Source organism: Thermobia domestica, chromosome 17 (genome assembly GCF_964235325.1).
Source record: "Thermobia domestica chromosome 17, izTheDome1.hap1.1, whole genome shotgun sequence".
Taxonomy (NCBI): domain Eukaryota; kingdom Metazoa; phylum Arthropoda; class Insecta; order Zygentoma; family Lepismatidae; genus Thermobia; species Thermobia domestica.
This window is the reverse complement of record NC_137470.1, coordinates 15,475,151-15,498,926: the sequence shown is the minus strand read 5'-3', so window position 1 is coordinate 15,498,926 and position 23,776 is coordinate 15,475,151. Positions and strand designations below refer to the sequence as shown.

General features: G+C 36.6%; 1 protein-coding gene across 1 annotated transcript in view; it reads right to left on the bottom strand.

Annotated features, from left to right (window-relative positions):
* LOC145673940 (otoferlin-like) overlaps positions 1-23,776 on the bottom strand; it is a 479,417-nt gene that overhangs the window by 298,957 nt on the left and 156,684 nt on the right. Inside the window, exons 4-6 of the mRNA XM_081743754.1 lie at positions 17,490-17,747; positions 12,467-12,653; positions 8,343-8,405 (exon numbers count right to left, since the gene is read on the bottom strand). Coding sequence (XP_081599880.1) covers positions 8,343-8,405; positions 12,467-12,653; positions 17,490-17,747 — 508 coding nt within the window. The remainder of the gene's footprint in view (positions 1-8,342; positions 8,406-12,466; positions 12,654-17,489; positions 17,748-23,776) is intronic.

Here is a 23,776-nt window from a genome sequence, read left to right as displayed (position 1 = left end):
TACGAACCAGTTGTATAAGAACCTGAAAATGTCTGTGGGTGCAACAAGAAAATTGGAAAATAATATAAAGTACAATCTTCGAGATAAACGTAATCACGACAATTCTATCAACTTTGACTTGAACAGTATAGGAATCAACAGCAATCTTTCCTATCTACGGCAATGAATCCTTAGTTTTAAGTAACAGAGTTAAAACGCAGAAATATGAAACACAGTACTGGTGTAAACTAAGCTTATTACAAGAACAATACGTTAAATTTTTATTTTGCTTTCTAGAAGTGAAAATTACTGTAGTGAATCTACAACATTTTAATCACGATACATAACGTTAGCAAGTACTAGAAAGCAAACATGGAGAGCAGTTTTGCAGTATTGAAAAAGTTCCAAAGTCTGTAAAAAGCATTTATATACTTACAGACATTTAAGTTCATATTTCAACGCAGCTTTGGAGTTTCATCAAAGTTACTTATTTTCAAAACAAATTAAACAGCATGGAAGTTTTCCCTTAAAATTTATTTTAGGGGAAAATATATTGATAATTCATAGAAATAGACTTAATTTTGTTTTTGTTCAGAATTACTAGCGATAAGTTTTAATAAAAAATGCTTCAGAATTGCTGAGTTGCTCGAAACTGAGCTAAGCTATCTACTGGCAACTTACGGAAATACTCCAACAGCAATGCAGATGCAGATTTCAGTTTAGAATCTGATTTGCTGAAGATGATTTTTTTTTATTTCTACCAAATCATTACTAAACATTCGTTTTCAAAACTGAGATCATCTCGCACCCTGGAACGGAAGTCCAAATAATATAACTAGCGAGTTTATTATTTTTATTGTGTATAATCTCCTACTTTTTAAGCGTTCTGAAATTCAAACCTAGACGGCATGCCTGCATGTTTGATTGTTAATGAATTGGATTAATTTTGGGATAATTCCTGATAACTTCCTAACTTAAAATGTATTTATTCACAGCCTTGTTACCAATGTTGGCTATTACTGTAGTAAGTTAGAGTTGTGATAGCTTTTCAGTTCTCGAGTAAGAGGCAATGACCAAAACTTCACTTTGGTCAGCTCAAGTACACACGAAGGAAATTGAATAACATTTTATTTTTTCAGTAACCCCATTTAATTATGACAGTACGAACAATTATAGTTAGGTATTGTTTGTGATGAGAAAGTTACACACTTTCCAGGGCATTCTAGCAATATTTATTCCCTTCTCATTTTGATATTGCAACAATTTTGATGGTATAATTCATTTATTATCAACCCTTTGATTCTATTCAGTTCTCAAAGTAGAAGATTTAATTTGACAAGACCGACAGTCTAGTCGTTTCCTACTCCTAGACAGTTTCCTAGTCGTTTAAGCTGAGTTCCAAGACAGTGGAGGTTGTGCTCCAGAGGTAATTTCAGGTTCCTCTCGGTTTCTAAAGATTCTGATCTTCATGCAATTGGTGAGAGCCGTGAAATAATGTAAAATTGTGTTAGTAGATTCGATATGGGAAGATGTTGCAGTACTTCAAGTAGTTTCTGTTTGAACATGCGTATCACATGGAGTAGAGGAGGACTAAAAAATGAACAGTTGGTCTGATCGGTAGGGTCAATGTTTGCATAGTATTTGGCTAAGGTAATGGTTTCTTTACCATTCAAGAATCTGTATCGTTAAGGACCGTACCTGGTCCACTTATCAACTGAACTTAATTTGTCCTTAACGTTGGTTTGCGATGTTACTCAGATGGTTCATCAAGATACAATCAGTGTCTGACAGTTTTCAGTTGTACAGAATCAATTTTTCATCACAAATTTAGTAGAGTCATTTCTATTACGAAGGTTGCTGCAAATCTCAAATAGACGTTTTTCTTGTTACGTAGTTGCTTAAGTATGATCCATGTATCAAATCTAACTTTATTCAGTTCGACAAGACATTCATTAATGGATGACATCAAATTTATTTTTGAAGTTTTCTCACCGGCATCTAGTAAGGATTTGCTTCTACATTTTCCTTCAGAATGTCGTTATCAAGGTTAAAAATTCGTGCTCCGTCCTTTTTATGTTCGAGACCCGTGTTGCAGAAGCGAAGCTTTTAAAACCACCCATATCTTTTCCCTATACAATGACAATATTACCGTAGATTTGCGAAACATTATGATCCAACTTGAACTTGTACAGCAGAATTACGCGCAATTCATCCAATCATGACATTGTTCAGAACATTCTCACACGATTAGAAATAACTGAAAGTAAACCACTTATGAGATGGAGAACATTCGAACTGACGTAGCATCTATAAATGTGGTCAGCTAGGTCTTCGGGATTTAAAGATAAATTAAACGCGGTGCTTTCTGAACAATCTGATGAAAAATTCGAATTTTATAAATATATAAAATAAAAGATGAGGTCAGCTACTCTGACCTTGTAGAAACGGCAAAAATGAGCTTTGCTTATGAAAGTAATTGGCATTCCTGTGCATGATTTCAAGTCTTTCTCTCGATAAAATAGTTCAGTAACTGTGATTGTATAATAAGACAACTCGATTTACAAAACTAAGCATTTTCATGCTCCCTTATGAATAGTAATACTTTAAGTGCAAATAGTTAATGACTTTAGATGCAACATTGTCAATTTTAAAGTGAAAGGTAGGATGAGTATATATCAGAAACTGGACACTTAAGGAATTCTTACCAACACTGGACTATTACGATACAATGTGAATCTCTAATTAGTGTTTGATGATAGTTATGGAGATGATATCATATATGGCCTAATATCAAATGGGAAGTTGATTATATAGTGTTTTAAACATAAGGGCTTAGATTTGGACTATCAAATCAAAACTGTGTAACATTGAAATAGAAAAAAATATTTTTGCCAGACTCGCATGTGAAACAAAATCGGTAAGTAATCTCGTTTATGTAAGTTTTAGGATTATTTCTTGTCAAAATTACAGTGGAGAGCAAAAATGTTAGGTAAAAATACCGGGTGCATCATAGACTGTCTTCAGATCTATCTTGAAAGACCCCACAACCGTTCCACTGCGCAAAATTTTTCTAGATTGCAACACCTACAAGAAATAAGATTATAGAGCATGAGATATATAAACACATACATGTTAGTACTACATAAACAAGTTAGTTTTCCAACTACAACATTATCGATTTCACAGAGAAAATCACATACACTATGGAAAGAAAAAATATATATCTTGAAAGAAGTCTCTAAATTCTATTCAAACTTCGTACATCTTATAATTTTACACTTAGTCATACACGAACAATTTTGTTGAAACAATCCTGGCCCCACACATCTATTTAAAACATCCCATTTCACTCTTATTCGTAATTGGAAGTTGGTTGAACGAATGTGAGTCGTATGTGGCAGTTTAATATACAGGGTGTTTTCAGAAAGGATTCTACAACTTTGAATACTCGTATTGATTTATTCGCTTATCTTACGGACATGGTTTGGTGTCATTTTGTAGAAAAGTACATTAGGTTTTTTAACCTTATACCTAAAGAGGTTCAATGTGGTTTTCGCTGGTAATGCAGAACACATCTCATCTGAAGTCTATTTCCTAAAAAAAAACCCTTACGAGCAATTCTATCAGTATCTTTTAATTCTTCCACCATTTGTAATTTGTATGGTTTGAGATGTAACCTTTTTCTCAACACACACCAAACTGTCATATGTGAAACGCCTAGCTGTCGAGAAGCACGCTGGGTTGATTTTGCACGACTGCTCACAAAGCTTTGTCTCACTTGCTCTACAACGTGTTCAGACGTATGGGGACGACCTGAAGATTTGTTGTCTTACCAAACATCTAGTTTCAATAAAACACTTATGCCATTGATAAATAGTAGGCCTACTGGGAGGATCTTTACCATACTTTGTACGAAAATTACGTTGCACAGTTGTCGCAGACTTGGATTCTTCAAACCAAAATACACAGGTAGCACGCTCGGGACCAGTAAGGTCCTTGCCGCTAGCGCTTGCAGTGGCTTTTTCTGAACTAGTTTACTACGTGAGTAAAAACGATGTATTTTCCTACAAAATGGCACCAAAACCATGCCTGTAAAATAAATCAATAAATTAATATGAGTTATACAGTTCTCTCTGACACACCCTATATTTATTTCAAACAACACGAGAACACTAAACTGTTCTGCGTAACGGCCATAATTTTTTTAAATAGGAGTACCAGGCCAGGATTGTTTGATTATTACTGTACTTACATTAATTTAGCTAATTCCTTTAGACCATTATGACTACAGTTATATTCTATTGTCAACATGGCTAACATTCAATACTTTTTGAAAATCTGACGCAAGGAAAAAAATATTTTTAGAACTTTCAACTGTATTTAATAAGAACTTAGTAAATATTTAATAAGAAGAAAGATTTATGTCTATTTACAGTGACCTACAGAACGATTTCTGTATGGATTCGTAGATTTCAAAGTTTAGTTTCTGAGTGATTTTTTTACTGGCTTTTAAATGTGAACCAATATTAGAATTTGATTTACCAATTTCATTAAATTATTTTCCACGCTTCCCCACCGGAGAGCGTTGTAGGTAATTTAGTCTAGCTTCCTTGTGGCAGAAAGAAAACAAATATTAGCACTAATTTTAGTATTTAATGAAAAACGTTAATTTCAAAAATGAGTTTGTGATAATTGTTCTATGTTTCATAAATTTAATTTTACATTTTTCTGATTACTGTAAGATTTAAATTTAAGGTGTAAATAGGTTTGCATAGACACTTTTGTAGTGGGTAATTCCATTGTCAATTTAACATATTATATTGAAAAAAAAGGAATATACATATCATAGGATGATTATGTAGCAATAAAATCAGTACTCCATGAAATTACAAGCAAGTATTTCAAATTAATTTTGAAGCTGCTTGACAAAAGGTATACAAGAGGTAGTTATTTATAACTGGCTGAAATTCGTTTCAAAGTGCTACGACCCACAATGTTATTAGAAAAATATATTGGTAACATGAACTCATCTATTTGTAATATCATTTGTACCTACCTTGGCCCAAATATAAAGTAGTGACATTTTTAGATAAAAATGACTCAAGTTTAAAAATACACGACACTTCAAGATAACTTCTTTCATATATTAATTTTTAACACAATTTAATTTTTCAAATTTAATTTCCGGATGTTTAATGTGTTACACTGAATGTGCTAACTTAAAACTTGGACCAAGTCTTGCTTGCTCGTACAGGGTCGCATATTGCTCTGATTTAGAAAACAAATCCTCTAATACCAGAATACGTAGTAATATACTTATAAAGTAATTTTAAGTCTTTAGACGCCATTTTGGTGCAAAACACAATGCACGGAAGGATGGTCTTTACCTATATGTTCCCATATTATTAATCTGCACCTGGGAAGTAGAAAGTAATGAACCTGTAAATTTATCAGTCTCTGAAGGCATTAGAAGAACAATATTTTTTAAGCAGAAAAGAAGACAACAAACATACGTATTCATGATACCTATATCTGGAGGTAGAAAATTTTAACAGAGTCATATGTGGACTAGAATAATCATTGGTACGTCACTTGCTGCAACTGAGAGCCTTCCATACTCCACGGTCTTCAGCTAACTTCTTCGTCTTCATGTACGACTTTACTGTTTTGACATAGTCTATCAATTGTAGCTTCCTTTGCTCCCACCTTCTCTTTCCTGCCACCATACCCTCTAGCACGTGACACAGTTTTCCCTCTCATGATACAGTTTCTTCTTAGTCAAAGTCCCAACCAGTTTCTCTTCCTCCTCTTAATATCATCTAAAATTGTTCTTTTCTCCCCAACCATTTCTAACACACTCTCCTTCGTTTTCCTCTAGAGCCAGCTAATTCTCTCCATTCTTTTCTACACCAAAATTTCGAAATCTTCCAGTCGTTTTTAATCATTTTTACATATTGTCCGTGTTTCTACCCCATAGAGTACAATACTCCATAAGAAGCATTTTGTATTTTTCTCAAATCTTTATTCAAGGTCTCACAAAATAGTATTTTCTATCTTCTAAAGGCTTCTTTCTCCATTGCTATCCTTGTTTTTATTTCATCTTCACATTTCATATCATTACTAATAATACTACCCAGGTATCGAAAACTAGTCACCTATTCTATTTTCTCCCCTTCTATTTCTACATTTGACACCGACCGCTTCGTTCCAATCACCATTGCTTCTGTATTTATAACATTTTATTTTCATCTCATATTCTTCACAGTCCTTCTTCACGTTTTCTAACATCTTATTGATTTTATTTTCATATTTCGCAGCAAGCGCCATATTATCTGCAAACTGCATACACCTAACCATTCTAGCTCCTACCGAAGTACTGTAATCATTGTGTCGACTTTTTTCACTTTCTCTTCTTACCCAATTTAGAGTCTTGGAAGCATTTATAGATGATTTTTACCATGATAATAATCTACCCAGCAAAAGTATGGAGCGTTCAGTGGAGAAGGGATGTAAGTCTAAGTTTTTTTCATTTTGGACATATCTCATGTTTAAAATCTCTACCTGAAGCTCCTCTCACTGTTTAAAAGATCCATGTCCAGATATTGGAAATAGCTTTTATAATGTAAAAATGTTAATTTTTCATGTATTTAAACAAAACATATAAACTTTGTCTCTTTTTCTTACAATTTTAGTAATTGGGCTTAAATCTCTCGTACCCTGAACGCCTCATATATCGGTAAGAGAAATTCCTTATCCAGTGTCATTCAACCTATGAATTGGACACTATCAACTAGGTTAAGTATGAATTTATTTCAATTTTCTACACGCTTTTTCTGGAAAAGGAGTATTGAGTATACCAATGAAGTCACAGAAGAAATTTTCTCATATAGAAACCTTTGTAGTAAGAAATTACAATCTTCCTTTATACGGACATTTGTTATACGTTCGTGAGCAAAATTGTCACTTATATATTGTAACAGAAAGCCTGAAACTTCACACTTTACTACTAGACCCCGAACATTCTCAGAGAATTATTTCTCCAAGAAACAAAGATTAGCCTAGATATAATTTAACTTTACATCTATCTACTGGCTTCTGTATAAGGAACAATGAGTGATATAAAACTTGGTATTAGCTTATATTCTTTAGCCTGATATTAGATGCTTCTGGTTGTTATAATGATGAAATGCTGATACTGAAAAATGGAAGGCAGTACGCTTAAGTCCATTATTCTCTTTTACAGTTTACAAGTACACAAGCGACACAGACCAACTAAAAATCCTGCACGATTTCACGAATCAAAACAGACCACAAAATGCTATCTATTACGATCTTGTAGCTTCATCTCCTCAATACTCATGGATTTCCGGTTTCTCTTGAATGAGTAGCACGTGAAATAGATACAGGATACAACCATAATATTACAATAGCTAGAAAATAAACAAGTTTTGAATTTTCAATTGCGGAAGTAATGCATATTCGTGGATGTAATCGTCACTTACAAGTTATATGTAGTAAGCATCCAAATTCGGGAAATATGTGGTAAGCAAAATTTCATGAATCTGAAAAAGGCATAATGATCAATGGGGATGAATCTAGAAGTGGTCGACCAGTATCTCCGGCAGGTGAAAAACATCGGTACCAAGCTGGCGAATTGATTGTAAGCGACGATGCATTTCACTAGATTTAATTTTTTCCACTGTTAAAAATTCAATTTATGAGCGTTTGCCTAGCCAAGGTACACTTGATTCCATTTCTCAGGCTACTCACATGTAGCGAACAAATGGAATTCCACGTAACTTTTGTGTGGTTAACAAAACTTGGCGCCTCAGAGATGGCTGCACGTGCTGTAGACGAAACGAAGGGAAAACCGCAATCACTGCAGTATTTGTTGATGCTGTTTCCAGGCAACCAAGGTCATTGATCGCAGTTTTACCGGTCTTGAATGATGAATCTTCTGTCAAATATTCCAAGTACTACTATTATTTTTATTTGGAAATCATACTTTCAAATCATCCTCTCATATTAAGACGATTATAGAATAATGACTTATTAAACGATATATGTTTGTCACCAGAGGAGCTAACTATATTGTTGCAGTCTCTTTGACAACAGTGTCTCCACACACCATGTGTTTTGTCGAACTGTCAGACGCTGACTTTCCTCAACCACACATTAGTTAGTATATGGCAGGAGGAACTGCTCAACGAGCTGTTTCATTTTCACGTGGATATAAATAATGGATATAGGAAAAGCTACAAAATAACAACTTAAAAATAGTGGAGAGAATGCCTGAAAATACTGTCATTAAAAGAATTAGCTAGAAGCTACGTTTGTCAAGTTTTCATAAAGTTAGTACTTACCGACAAGGTGATGATCTTGTCGAATAACATCACAGGTGGCATATGAAAGTCGAAGACGAAGTACTAGGGGAAAAATGGAGAAAAATTACGTTAGTTACTGGAAAATCACATTTTGAGAATCTTAATACACAATACGAGTCTTATCTAGCTTTTACAATTTTCAAAGTATCAGAAGTAAAATGTTCTAAATTGTGAGAAATAAGTAGGAGCTAGAAAACGTTGCACCGTCATATCCTGTGAATGCAAAAAGGTTGAAAACAGTAATACGCAATGTTAGCTAAATAAAGTAAGCTTTGTTTTGGACTGGTATAAACTTACACCTTTTCCTCAAACATCAGTTTAGAATGAACTATTTCCATTATCATGTCGCCATTTGTGAAAATATTTAGCTACTGACTGGGGGGTAGGCTTACATAAGCCACCGCAACTGGAAAGCAAGTTTTTCACATGTTTAATGTAGTGGAATCCAACAGTAGCTCACAGACCACGAGTGTCACATTACCTTAGCAAAAAGCAGGTATATATTCCGTTGTCATGACCGGTTCTTTATTTCTGCGACACCACCTTTCTTTTAACGTACATATTCAATGTGACGTGACGTAAATAGTGTGATATTAACATTTCGTAAACGTTGCGTGAGCCAATCTCGATTACGTTTCAAGGGGCGCTCCGAATTCTCTTTAAACGCTGTTAGCAAATAAACAGGCCCGTGATGTTGCCAGAGAACGAAGTGTATCACCTTTCAAGATGGCCAATTCCGGAATTCGGAAAGATTCCGGAATTTAGAAAATTCCGATCTCGAAAAAAATCAGAATTCGGAAAAATTCCGGAACTTTTCTTAATTCCGAATTTTTTGAATTTCGAAATTTTCCCCAAATCCGGAAAGTTAAATTTCCGATTCCGGAAATAAAATTTCCGATTCCGGAAATAAAATTTCCGGAATCCAGATAATTTTGGCCATCCCTAATCACCTTTATCTATTTATTATAGCGATACCTAACGTTCCTAAAGCGTGAGACAATCTTGGTAGCATTTGAAGGTAGCGCTCAAAGTTTCCGTTAAACGCTGTTTGGAAATGAGAAGGCTGCGGTGTTGTCAGAGAAGGAGACGTATCTGTTACCTTTCGCCTTTATCTATTTATTATAGCGATATCAAAAATTGTGGTCCACGTATATCTGGCTACAAATTCATGAATAGTGCTCAAGTGGTTGATGCGTGGTCTCTTTATAATCCATTGTTTTGTGCCCGATTCTTTGAAAGAATGCTGCACTGGAAGGATACGGAGAATTAGAACAACAGAACGAAATGTTCTAGATGTCATCTGATAGATATTGTTATGGCGCACTCAGAATTACTCAATTTCGCCGCATTGAATATAATTTTAAAGTTTGAGCCAACCAAGCGCAAAACCACATGCTACTTTGTCATGGTTGTCTGTGTTTCATTTTTATGTGAGATGCCATCAGGGTAAGTTGCATTTTGAGGGAGTTTGACAGTGATATTCGAAAAGAAAGTTAATGCCAAACAGCTCAACATGAAAAACTTTTTTTTTCTTTGGTCAGCGAGTTTGTACGTTTCATCGACTAACAGAATTGGAGCTGGACCAACAAATTACAGTGAACGATGATCGAACAGAACATTTCCGTTGTACTCACTGATGGCTGCAGAACATTCTTTGCTTTATCTGATACACTGGATTTGTCGCAATTCATCATGATGGACATCTGTGAGCTCAAGACAAAGTGTTATCATCATCATCAAAGAAAAGATTTATGTTGAGCTCTGCAGATCTGGATTATTATTATTGCTAAGTATTCTGCCTGTTGGCAAGTCATGAGGTTAAAGAGTTTTCATTATTATTATTTATCTAATTTTAGGTTTGGGCCTGAAAATGTTTCTTTCACGTTTCTCGATCTTCAGCTGCTTCTTTTAATTCCCTTGCTTCCCTTTAATCTTTCCTTCTATGGCGGTGTGAAAAAGATAATTTCTTTTAAGATGTATTTAATCCAATTGGTCTTTCTACGAAGGATGCTGGTTAAAAGCGTCCTTTTCTCTCCTATCCGTTTTAAAACATCTTCGTTTGTAATTCTCTGTCCATTTAATCTTCTCCATCTTCCTCCGCCACCACATTTCGAATCTCTCTAAATATTTATTTAACTTAGGTAATGTCTAAGTCTCTGAATCATACAGTCCAATATTTCACATATAACACTTGACTAAGTTCTTTCTTAGTCCGATATTAAGCCTGATAGTTAAGAGTGATCATTTCTTGTTGAATGCTTCTTTGTCTATGGCAATTCTTGACCTGAACTCGTTGATGCGTTATGCGTCTTTTGTCAAAATACTTCCCAGATATTCGAAATAATCGACCTCTTCATGTACTCCTACTGACTTGTGAGAGCGCATTTCCACGGGATATTCTCATGACTTGCGATTTTTTTAAATGCTGATTTCCATTTCATATAGCTTCGTAGTATCAACTATTTTGTCAACCATCTTCTGTAGTCCTTCTTCAGTTCTGGATATAATAACAGTATCATGTGTATACTTGATCTTGCTAATGATTTGTCCTACAATGTTGAAAATCTCCACTTCACATTAATGCTTCTTTCATTAAACATTCACTGTAAATGTTGAATAATTGGGGCGACATTCTATATCCTTGTCTGACTCCTCTTTCAAGCTTCACATTATTGGTTTCTCCTTCATTTAAGCTCAACCTTACTCATTGTCCTATGTACAGGTTGCGAATATAGTCGCTCTCCAATTTAGATCCATATCTGGATTACGACCTATTATTATCTCATACTGCTTTCGGTTTGCTTCGTACAACAAACAATGGTGCACTCTTTGCAATGTATTGTGGAGTAGTTAACGCTGTTAAAATGTCTTAATTTGTAAGAAATATGGAAAATAAGGCAAACCAGATTTAACTTTGGAACGGAATCGAAGGGGGTGAAATTGAAAGTAGTAATAAATGAATTAGGAATTAGGAATTCGATTTCTCGGCTGTCGGCATCTAAGGCCATATAGCCCGTCACGTAGGTGAGGGAAGATGTCCCTCGGCGAGCACACTATCCAATGGAAGGGAAGGAAGAAAGCATTGGGGAAGCAAGGAAGCGGCCTGGGACCATTCCCAAGTAAAATTTTCGTTGTCAAACGGTGTGTCAACCGTTGTCTATTTGTAGGCATCGTTGGCAAAGCCACTATCAAAATGCCAACGGCAAATTCTACAATCCATCAACCATCGATGCCAACAAGCGAAAACAAAACAGTGGTTCAACGTAGGTGCATCGTTGTTTCGGCAACGCATCGAAAGACGATGTTCTATTTTGTTGCCACAATGTTGGCGTTCCGTAGAATAACGATCGTTGGCCAACTGTTTTTTTTCACGTTGGTGTTTTGTTGGCATTCCATTGGCCCAACCGCACCATAGTTGGTAGATTGTAGGATAACGATCATTGGCCAACTGTGATTTTTTCGTTGGCCAAACTCCTCCATAGTTGGCACACTTTCGTCTATTGGTTGGTTGGCCAACTGTACACAATCTTCTCTTGACCCAACGTTGCAAATAATGGTTGGCGTAACGATTTGCAGTACCGCCAAAATCACCATTGGCCAACCAACTATGGTCGGTTGGCCCAACCATTTGCCAACCCAAAATGCTACTTGGGTTATGTGAGGTACCATCCCGGCATTTGGCTGGTGTAAATGAGGGAAACACAGGAAAATCCTCACTCAAGATGACTGGCCTGATAAAGCTGTTACACCTTTTCGACCGAATGTGCTCACTGGGTGAAAGTAGTAATAAGTGACTAATCAGATTACACCTAGAATATTTCAACTCGTTTTCTCTCCTTTCGTGGCAAGCCTAAGATACAAAACACGGTAGAGGTTCCTATGTAACTTTAAACAATACCCCTTGACTGAAAATTAAACTTAAACTCCAATTACTTAGTTAATAAATCAACTAAACTCCTACGGGGATCCCTAAGTTACCGCCATTCGAACTTCAGAGGTAACTATTGACTTTACATTCTGGAACCTGGAACTGTATCATCTCACTCACATTTAAGAACACATTTTGCTGCAAGGAAAAGTACGAAATTTGCGGAGCTTCTTACCTCGTTGTAATAGGGACAATTGGTGCTTTCTTTAACGCTAGTGTATTTCTTCTGGTCCCCCACTTGGACACAAACTACTGGGTCCATGTTAAGGCCAGCTAATTGACGAGCCTCAATCACAGTGACACACAACTGGAAGTCTTGCGCCTTCAAAGCAGATGGGGTCATCGTCGCTAACGGTTTTAACCTACAATTATATGAGAAAAGGAAGTGTTACATGTTCTATAAACAACTGAAAACCAAGATTGTTTTAAATCTAAAAAAAAATATTAAGAGTGGATTTCTTTTGCCTATTTATAATTACAAATAAAACTAAGACATTAATTGAAAATAGTGTTAATGCTATTATGTAATACTTATCTTACAGTATAACTATAACTATCTTACAGTAATTTCGCATAATAGTAATAATGATGAGAAAAATCTATTCTCATAATTTAACTTTTCTATTAGTACTTAATATTATTAAGCATACAGTAGTTATATTTAAAGCTATTTTCGTGAATGTTTTACACTTTAAATTTTTCATAAATGTCGTTAAAGTAATACGTATACATGCGGCTGGAATTAACAAAATCTTCATAATGTAATTCAAGAAGAGGAGCCTCAGTGACTTCTACCATGGAGGAAATATGAATAGAACATTTAAAACAACATGTTTCAACCATTCAACCTTAAGGAGCAGCAAAATCGAGAAACTTGTGCCGTCATCTAGTGAGAATTGCACTAAGCAAAGATGTATTTATTTTTTGTACTAACAGATGTCAGCTCAAGTTGTTCTATTGTGCCAACTTATCCATGTAAGGTAACTGCAGGTACCTAGGTATATACGCCAGTGCAGCTAAATACGCCAAGTGTTCAGTACTGGGACGTTTCTGACGAAATCCGCTAGAATACACTCACAATATGTGCCACGGGCTTGACAAGTCCGATTTGACCAATACTCGGGGAGACAGCGCCGAGACCGCCACGCCGTGCAGTGTTGTTTGCTTCGGGAAGGTTTCATGGAAGGACGTTATTATTTCAATAGATGTAAGAATCCGTTATTAGTACCGTACTAAAACAGAACATTGTCGGTTGTTTACAGCAATGTACGCCTTATTTCATAACCGTCTAGGAATACTTTGTTTGTAAGTGTAACTTCAGTATTTTGTGATTCCATGGATACTAAATCAATACCAAGCGTAGTGCAGCGAAATGAGCCAGGGCTTGTGCAGGACTGATTGCAGAAGACAAAGATGTTTTCATTTGTTCCACATGTTCCATGTAATATCGGTGAAGTATTTTGAAGTCACAGTGCATTGACACTGCTTTCATATCTTCTTATCGACTAAAACTTTTCAATTTGGAACTTTATTTCAACTTTGGAGGTTATCGTTTTTACATTTTATCTTTTTATCTTTATCTTGCACTTTGATTATTCTAGTTTTTGTTTTCTTCAGCCACGCTGTGTAGTAGTATTTGAGTTCGTATAATACAGATGATATAAGCAAGATTTATTACTGGATTCTAATAGAATACGAGACTTGGCGTAATTACCTTCACGTGTTAGTAAATGCACCAGTTTGTAACACTTTTTTCTTTTACCTTAGGTACAAAACAGAAGTGAGTGGCATCATTGGTACATTTTTTCTAGACGTGGAAAAGGCTACTCTGCAACGCACATGTGTTGTTCTTTGTGTTTCATTAAAATTAAGGTCGTAAAAAAATCCAACAACCTTAACATGGCGTATTTACCTGCACCTATCTTATTTTTAATTTTAAGTTTAAATTCTATGTTAATACCTGTGAAGAAAGCGTTGTGTTGACAACAGGGTTTTTAATCTATTTGGCGCAAGACTAAGGAAAAGCTTATTTATTTTTCAACTACTAAAAACCGATTTATGTTGTACTAACTGTGAGTTTATCAACTCGATTAAACGTTAGTACATAACTGCTAACATCCATTAAAATGAATGAAATCACAATTCGTATTGTATAATTTGGTTAACCATGGAGACATAATAACATGTTTTTCAGGCATCACAGCTGCACAGAGCGAGGGATTTATCTTCTAACGGAAAGATGATAAAGATTTCACTGATCATACTGGTGATTATACACAGTCCTAGGTGAGTTATATTTTGTGTTCTCGACACTTCCATATGGACACAAACACTTTTAGAACTTTTCCACGTATTCAATACATACATCGGAACGGACGAATGGACGGTCAAACATCGAACAATCTCTTTCTCGGTATATCTTCTTTCTCACCTGAACCATAGGTTGGTGTGCAACATGGAAATTTTAAAACTTTTCTCTCTTGGGAGAACTGTTTTATACTCTGATAAGGTCTTTTCTTCGTTACTGCATATAGATATTCTGTCCTTAATCTTTCTCTTCTTGGTTTTCCTTCTGCTTTTCCCACTATCAATACGGTGATCCAATCGGAGTGCCGAATAAGATGGAAAAGCGTGCTGTTTCTTTTTTCCGTAATACCTTCATGATCTGTAGTCCTTCATTAGCTTCCTTTAATACGTCTTCATTCCTTTACCTTCTGGTTCATGTCATGCCCAGCATTCTGCGCTAACACCACATTTTAAATGCTTCTCGGTGTATAGGGGCCATAAAACGTCTAAATCCGTTGAAATCTCGAATTCGATTTGTTTCATGATCACCGTACTTTCCTATCCCTTATCGTAGCTCGAAAGTCAGCGTGGTCCGGAAGTGAGCGTACTCCTAATTGATGTTTTCTGACGGTTTTAGGTTTTACCCACATGTGTTTGATAACATTGCTTGGAATTGTCTGGTAACATTGATTGGCATTATCTGGCAACATTGCTTGGCATTGTCTTGCAACATTGTTTGGCATTGTCTCGCAACATTGCTATCCATGTTCATTTTTTTTCTGCTGTTTTCTGCTTAGTAACAGTTATTTGCAGTGAAGTTGGAGTAATCAACAATGTGAGATCGAAGTCTATATAGCATTGAACAAAGATTAGTTTTTGCGGTTTGGCTTAAGGAAAAGGCGTTATACAACAGGTGACACCATGTAAAGTGTTAAAGCGAATTTTGCAGACCGCTTTGGTATTAATCCACCAAGAAAACCAATAATATTGGGGGTGGAAAAACGTGCATTTGCTACGGGCAGTGTGAAAAACCTTCCCCGAGGCGGTCGACAGATAAAACGAAGGGAAACGTTACGACATGGATGGTGAGCATACCGATGTTTATGATTCTTAAAATTTCAAGGACTTCAAGGTAACTGTGTACAGACATTCTACCATAACTAACACTATACTGTTGAAACTAAAGAGGGGGTACGCCCACTTCCGGACCACCCAGTATATACATATGCATTATTACACACGTATATATAACACCTTAAAACAGATCATTTTTATTTTAGAATATCTTACTAAACGTCCTCAGTTTTAAACAAGACATTGAACGACATGTGTTAACAATTGAAATAAATCTACTTTAGGTAAGTTACTAACAAATTATGTACAAGAAAAATAGTAGCATAAGGTACGTCATCAACTGTATCTTTAAATACAGTACTTTGATAAACCTCAAATTTTGTATTTTGGTTGATCCACAATTATGAGAGTGAGACTAGTATTTTCTATATGTATTTTCAGTGCTGTTGTGCCTGTGTATAATTCTTAGTCCGATGTGGTGGTGCGCTAAGCTGATCATTGTTTCTATCATCACAATTAAACTATGACTATTATTATTGTATTATTATTACTATTTGTAAAATTGTGAATACATGCTAATCAATTGACAGCCTAAAAGTAATTAATGAAAAGACTCACTGGAAAGGAGACACGCTGGGCGGCATTCAGAGAAAATTCGTTAATCAAGAGTCAGTTACAAGATTACTTAGTGTCGTATTAGTCCAGTACTAAGGAGGGTGTACCTTTTGGTATTCAAAGTCTGCTTGAAGTTCAGCTAATACGCTGATTTGGGTATGGTTAACTAATATAACGCCAATACTTCGAGTGAGGAAAATAGTCGTGGTAACTTCGAAAATCTTCACGCGTGTAGAAATGAAAATATATGAAATACGAAATTAGAAAGATTTTCTTTGTGGTTTGAGATTACAACAACGTATAAATAGTTAGGAAATCTATATATATAAAAGAGAACGTACAAATCCTTTGTGAACTCATCACGCTAATACGGCTGAACCGATTTCTTTCATTTTTGGGGGGTTGTTAGGATTTGGACCCTAGATGGTTTTTATCATATCACTTTAATTTTTAATTACCAGTGTCTTGAGATAATGGACCATTCAAGTCTCCATAGTTCATCATAGGTAAAAATAAACGTATGTATATGCAACCCGCATGACCACGTGACTCGGCGGGTTAACATAAATGACAGGCGCTTGCAATTTGAAAGCGAAAAAGTAAAAATTATCTAAGTAACAAAGTTTATTGCGTTCCGGGGTGACCGCAGCGAAGCGGGGTGAACGCTGCTAGTCGCATTATAATTAACTTATTCATTTCTGACGGATGTATTTATGGTAAGAATAAGTTGAAGTCAATGTTAACAACAATAGAAGGGTTATGTTGTAATTATAAGGGAATGTGATTTATTGATTAGTTGTATGTGTTCCTCAGAAAACTGGAAATTTTCCACTCGTCTCTCACTGTTCACTTTAAGAAATAGTTCTGCTATTGTAGAGGAGTGGTTAAACAGCTCCGTCCATACGTAATTCACCCGATGAGGTGAAAAGTAAGAAAGAAAAACAAGTAATTAATTTCCTTTGTATTCTCACAATGTAAGTTGATTGTGGATAAACTACGACACCCTCTGCTCTAAATTAATTAGTCACATGCGATTAACTTAGTCAACTACTACGAGCTAATCAGAGATTTTTAGTACACTTGTGATAACTACACGTTAATCAAATCCTTAATATATCGCTAATCATACGTCAAAACGATTCTGCATAAGGCCGACTATGTCTAACTTACAGAAGCTACTAGTTCCTTTCCTTACCACCAATCAGAACACAGTATTATCTTACCGCTTTCTTCGTGTGGAATCTGCCGCTGAGAATGATTGAGTGTTCTCATTATCCGAGGACAAAGAAGTCACACTTCCGGCTCGAGAAAGTGGAGGTCCGTAGGGGTCGCTGCTACGTCGTTGGTGGATTCCACTACCTCGTTGTCCGCTGCCATCATGGTGGTCTCCGTCTCGAAGCAATTTTCGTTCATCATCGTCTTTCGGAGGGCGCTGTTTCCCCAACCTCATTAAGCTCTTTACACTCTTCAGAGTCGAACTCCTGCAACGAAGATAAAACACACAATGGAAAACTATGTTTGATTCAATGAATCTCATACAGAGTACATTAAAAGAGTTGTTTACGCTTACGTACGATATGACATCAATTCACTACAAATTTTGACTGATGTCTTGCTACTGAACTCGCTTGGTGTTACAACCCTCATATGACTGGGAAGCACGGTGGCTCTGTGGTATATCGCTTAATTCTGGTGTGTGGGGCTCCTAGTTCGATCTCCGGCCAAGTTAGTTTGTGATGGGCAACATAGTGTCAGTGGGTTTCTTCGGGGTATTCCGTTTCTTCCGACATTATCATTTTACCGATTTATTCTATCATCATTGACTTGCCTCTCCTTTAGCCTAAAGAGCATAATCGTGGGACGCTAAACTGAAAGATTTGATTTCACTTTCCTCTCATATGGCTAACGAATGACGCATGGCGATGCTTGGTCAGCGCATAGATTCACAGCATTTTCATTTCTCTCTACAACAACGTTCTCTCTACCTTTTCACTGAGGTAGCTGAATTTCAGTAGATGACCCTTCCAAATGCTAGTCCGTGATTTTGTTAGTACTTTTCTAGAAGTGTTTTAAGACAATGTAATTACATTTTAAGCCAACTAGTCATCAGCAAGACTATAGTTATAGCAAGTAATATTGAACCAAATTAACAGTACACGCATATTCTCTGTCCTTCCTGCTTTGGTTATGAATTATTTCATTCACGCGTTTAAACTACTTTTTACTCTCATATTTTAATCTTAATAAAAATAAAATAAAAAAAAAGAAACTTAAATAAAAATCAAAACCAAAATCAAACTTTCTCACTCATATTTCTTAAATAATGTCTTCCTCTAGTTCTTGGTGAAACATTTGAGGAAAATCGTAGGTGTTAAAAAAAGTTCATTCGCAGATGATTCAGCTCCAGAAGTAAACTAATGTACTCCTTGTGGATATTCCCATGCGAAATGACTCGTAGTAAGCTTCTTAATAAAATATTGCAAGGTTTCACGTGCTTCCAACACCATGTGCTGACTGTAAACACACTTCAGATAACAGATACGAAGAAGTCATCGTCAACCATCTGCAACGATCGGCAAGTAACTAACGTAAGTCAAGCAGTCAGCAACATTTCTATATAAAAGGACAGAGAAGACCGCAGAAGGCATTAATCCACGGATTGGTCATACACCACTCTCTAAGGCGAGTCCACCACTCTCTTGGAAGCCCCTTATCACCCTCTCTAAAACACCTGGTCATTGAGAGACTCCTAATCCCCCTCCCTAAAAGCCTGGTCATTGAATACTCCTTATCCTCCTCTCTAAGATGTCTGGTCACTCCTTATCCCCCTCTCTAAGACGCCTAGTTACTCCTTAACCCCCTCTCTAAATCGTCTGGTCATTGAGAGACTCCTAATCGTCCTCTCTAAAACGCGTGGTCATTGAAAGCTCCTTATCCTCCTCTATATAACGCTTGGTCACTCCTTATCCCCCTCTCTAAGACACTTGGTAACTTTTTAACCCCATCTCTAAAAGTCCTGGTCATTGAGAGACTCCTTAACCCTCTTTCTAAGAAAAAATGAAATCTTTAAGTTTTACGTCCCACGGTTATGCCGGTTAGGCTAAAGGAGACGGTGATAATGAGAGATGAGTGAAAATGGTGGAATGAAGAAAGTGGGAGGAAACGGGAGAACCCCGAGAAAACCCACGAGCACGGTGTTTGTCCACAACAAAGTTCACTTGGCGAAAGCTGGGATCGAACCCGGGACCCCAAGCACCAGAGGTGAACGCTCTACCACTGAGCCACCGCGCCCCCCTCTTTCTAAGACACTTGGTAATTGAGAGACTCCTAATCCACCTCTCTAAGACGCCTGGTCACTCCTTAACCCCCCCTCTCAAAATCGTCTGGTCATTGAGAGACTCCTAATCTCACTTTATAAAAAGCCTGGTCATTGAGAGACTCCTAATCGTTGTCTCTAAAACGCCTGGTCATTGAGAGACTCCTAATCCTTCTCTCTAAAACGCCTGGTCATTGAGAGACTCCTAATCCTTCTCTCTAAAACGCTTGGTCATTGAGAGACTCTTAATCCTCCTTTTTAAAACGCCTGATCATTAAGAAGAACCCGTGTTATGGTCCTGAGAGGCACCTACCTACACCTTGGCCGCAAGTTTCTTGGTTCGTACTCCTCTAAGACGCAGGCCATTGGCCTCCTACAAATTCACCAGCAATCGCCAAGTTATTTAGAGGAATTTTCCCTATAATATTCATTTCTACTGTATACAAGAGAAAATTTTTATAATAAACCAGTTGAGAATGCTCCAAGAGCATTGCCAGAACGAACTTAAAAAGAATGGAGAGATGAAGCGAGAAGGGTAACTCTGATTGTTCCTTTATGTAAAAGCAAATCTTTTTATCCGCACCTTCTTCTGTTTCTCGCAAAAATCGCAAAATACCTTTCTATGACTTGCGGTTCCCGAGACATGGCTCCTTAAATCTCCCGAAATTCGAACTTTTTGGGCCGATATCTGAGGGAACGGTAGCCAGTTGTCCAGTGGCTACCGGTTACTATTTGGTACCGTAATGTTCACCATCCTCTTAGGTATTGATCAAAATCAATATGATATCTCTATAACTTACGGTTCCCGAAATATGGCTCCTTTAATCTCCCAAAATCCGTACATTTTTTGACAATATGTTGGGAACGGTATGTCATAGAGAGATGATGTTAGTGTTGGTCAATTCCAAAGAGGATGGTTAACATTTTGGTACAGATATTAATTTCTGTCACTGGACAATTGTCCAAACCAGTGGCCAGTTGGCCAGTGGCCACTGGTTACTATTTGGTACCAAAATGTTCACTATCCTCTTAGGTATTGATCAACACCAATATCATTTCTCTATGACTTACGGTTCTTGAGATAGGCTCCTTAAATCTGCGGAAATTGGCCATTTTTGGCCAATATCTTGGGAACGGTAAAAGTGACGCGAAAAATTCGATCACTTTCTCAGATAGTTTTTGATGCTCTATCGAATGGAGGGCTTAAGACTGAAAAAATTGCAAATAACAGACAGACAGACAGACATAGAGAATTCAGTAACGAACTTTTTAAGTTTGTTGAAAAGTGATGAGAAAGTCCAGAGTCCCGTGTACCATGTTTTAGTTCTTCCGTAAAAAACAGAATGTTTACATTATTTATTAATAAACTGTGAACAAAATTGTGTGAACAGTTTATGTTTTACACAATTGTCCGAAAAAAATTACAAGAAATTATAAACTACCCGTTGGGAATTTTTTTATAGGATATAACACATTGCAAGACTATTAATTAAATACTTATTTATGATATATGAACGAACTCAACTGTCGTTGTTTTACATAAAATTTTCCCCTTCTGAATGTTTCTTTTTGTTTTAACGAGGTATGTCTTGCACTACATTATAGGGTTATAAGTGAAATATTTATTTACTAGCTGAAATGCCCGTTCTTCGCACGGGAAGGATAAGTTTATGGAAAATTATTGAATCCTCTTCCCCATAGAATACGTATTTCAATGAAACTGTAATGACAAAAATACAGAAGATACTCTACTTTCGACATGTGGCCCCGCGTAGCGTAGTCGCTGTCGTTTTTGTCTTTGGAGCGAGCGGTCCCGGGTTGGATTCCCGGTGGGACACTCGGTCGAAAGAATGTAAAATCTTTTTCAAGCCAGACATCCTGAGTGATGTTCTCCCGGGTTTTCCTCATTCACGCCAGTTGAATACCGGGATGGTACCTAACTACTAAGGAGTTGGTTACTAATTATGTTCGAGAAGTAATTTCAAGTGAGTCATCCGTTTTTCTAAACCCTTGAAAACTATGAATTCCGCACTTTTCTCAGTGATTTTTGATATATTTTCCACCTCTTCTCCCCCTGAAGATGGGACTGAACTTGGGACTAAAACGGCATTTGAAGCGTCACTATTCATTTCGGCGACCCCGAAACCACACTAACCACTAATATCGGTCGTTTTGGGTTATTCTTACATGTCACGGCTTCCAACATCCACTTCTTGAGGTGTCTTACTCGCACGGCATTTTTTCCCAGTTTGTAGGTTACGTGTCTACCAAGATTGGTTAAGTTGCTGCAGACGTTCTCGAGTTACGCTAGAATATACTTACATACACCTACATCGAAATCTTAATCTTAACTGTATATAAAACTACATGAACTGACATAAATTAAAGGGGGTATTCCGGTTGAATTGGAAAGTTGAAATTTGGCATGATTATAACTTTCGGAGACTAACCGACAATAAAATTGCCAAAAGTGAATATTTTTAATTTTTAGGGGGTCTAAAGGGGGGATCAAGAAATTCTCCATGTTATTTAAATAGACTTTTTTTAACCTATAATCTCATATTTTAGGTACTTGGAATTGGCATAAAAACTTGAAATTCGGTTTTCGATAGCGTTAACTAAGTAAATCGCTAAAAAATAAAAATTTCCAAACGTAGAGTGGTTTTATGGGGAACTGAAAAATCTTTCCTGTGTTATTTATATGGGACATCTACATCCAAAAATGTTTAGGCACTTTCGGCAGGATTAGAATGATGAAATGTGGCATGATTGTAGCCATCCGGGACTAATCTACAAGAAAATTGCCAAAAGTGAATATTTTTTTGGTTTTAAAGGGTCTAAAGGAGGAAGAAGAAATTCCATTAGTATTTAAATGGGCGTTGTGTTGGCATATAAAATCTTATCTTTTAGATAGTTGAAATAGGAAAAGGAACTTGAAATTCGGTAGAATTGTGGTTTTAAGAGGTGGGAGGCCGTAGGGTGAGGAAAGGCGCGGGTGTGGGGCTAAGTCCACATCTGTTCAAATTCAGGAAATATGAAGAGCAAATGCACGAAATTCACTGTTGATGCAAAGGCTGATACATAAGAGATGCGAGGCCGTAGGCTGAGCAAACGCCGTGGTCTGGGGGCGAAGCCTCCAGGTAGCCAAAGGCTAGTATATATATAAACTGACATGCCCGTTCATGGCAAAACTTGGACTTAAATGTCATGGGAGTGGTTACCTAGCAGTTTCGAGATTCCGAAAACTATGAATTCGACACTAATCTGGGATATTTGAAATATTTTTTCACCTCTTCTTGATCCCCTTGCTGGTAGAGGCTCAACTTGGACTTTAATGCGATCTGGAGTATGACTATTCATTTCAGCGATACCGAAAAGTTTTGATTCGACACAAATATCTGTCGGTTGTGATTATTTTTACATTTCTCTTCTATAACCCCCACCCACTAGGGGTGCAGTGGGAGCTAAACGTGGAGTTAAACGGCATCGGTAGTGTCATCAAACAACTTACAAAGACCGTAAACTACGTATTGGACACTAATTAGTCGCTTTCGATTATTTTTACATGACACCAGAGATGGTGAGGGCTGAACTTGAACGTAAATGCCAGAACATGGACGTATTCATTTTCAGTATCTTCAACAAATCCAAAATATTGACACCTTGAACATGAGAATTTTCTATTAGTCCTGAGCAGTGGTGTATCCTCAAAATCTGAACGTATTTGCCGCAGTTTACATATATAATAAAATGCGTACAATGCAACAGCATTTTTTGACAGCTTACATATTATATTTTGATACCTTACAACGCTACATAAATGCTGTCTTAGAAATAATGACCTATCTGTTAAAAGTTGTAACTTAAGCATTTTACCTGAAGCTATCAAGGCTGAACTCAGGAAAAATTCAGATTGGATGTTTATTGTTTGTTTAAAACAATGAAAGAAAAACAAGAACAAAAACTTAAAACTGACTTAGAATGCAGTCTTATATTGTGTAAATTTGAAACTTTTATGCATGGTTTCTCTCCCAACAACCTCCGTTGACAGACCTTGGATACTCTAAACTCTTCTTCACCCGTCTTCTGAATACAACATCAAAATTAACGTTACATTTTGAAGAGGCAAGCTGAGGCAAAAACGCTCGAGTTCGGCATTGAAACTTGAACATACTAATAATAAAAAGGTATGAG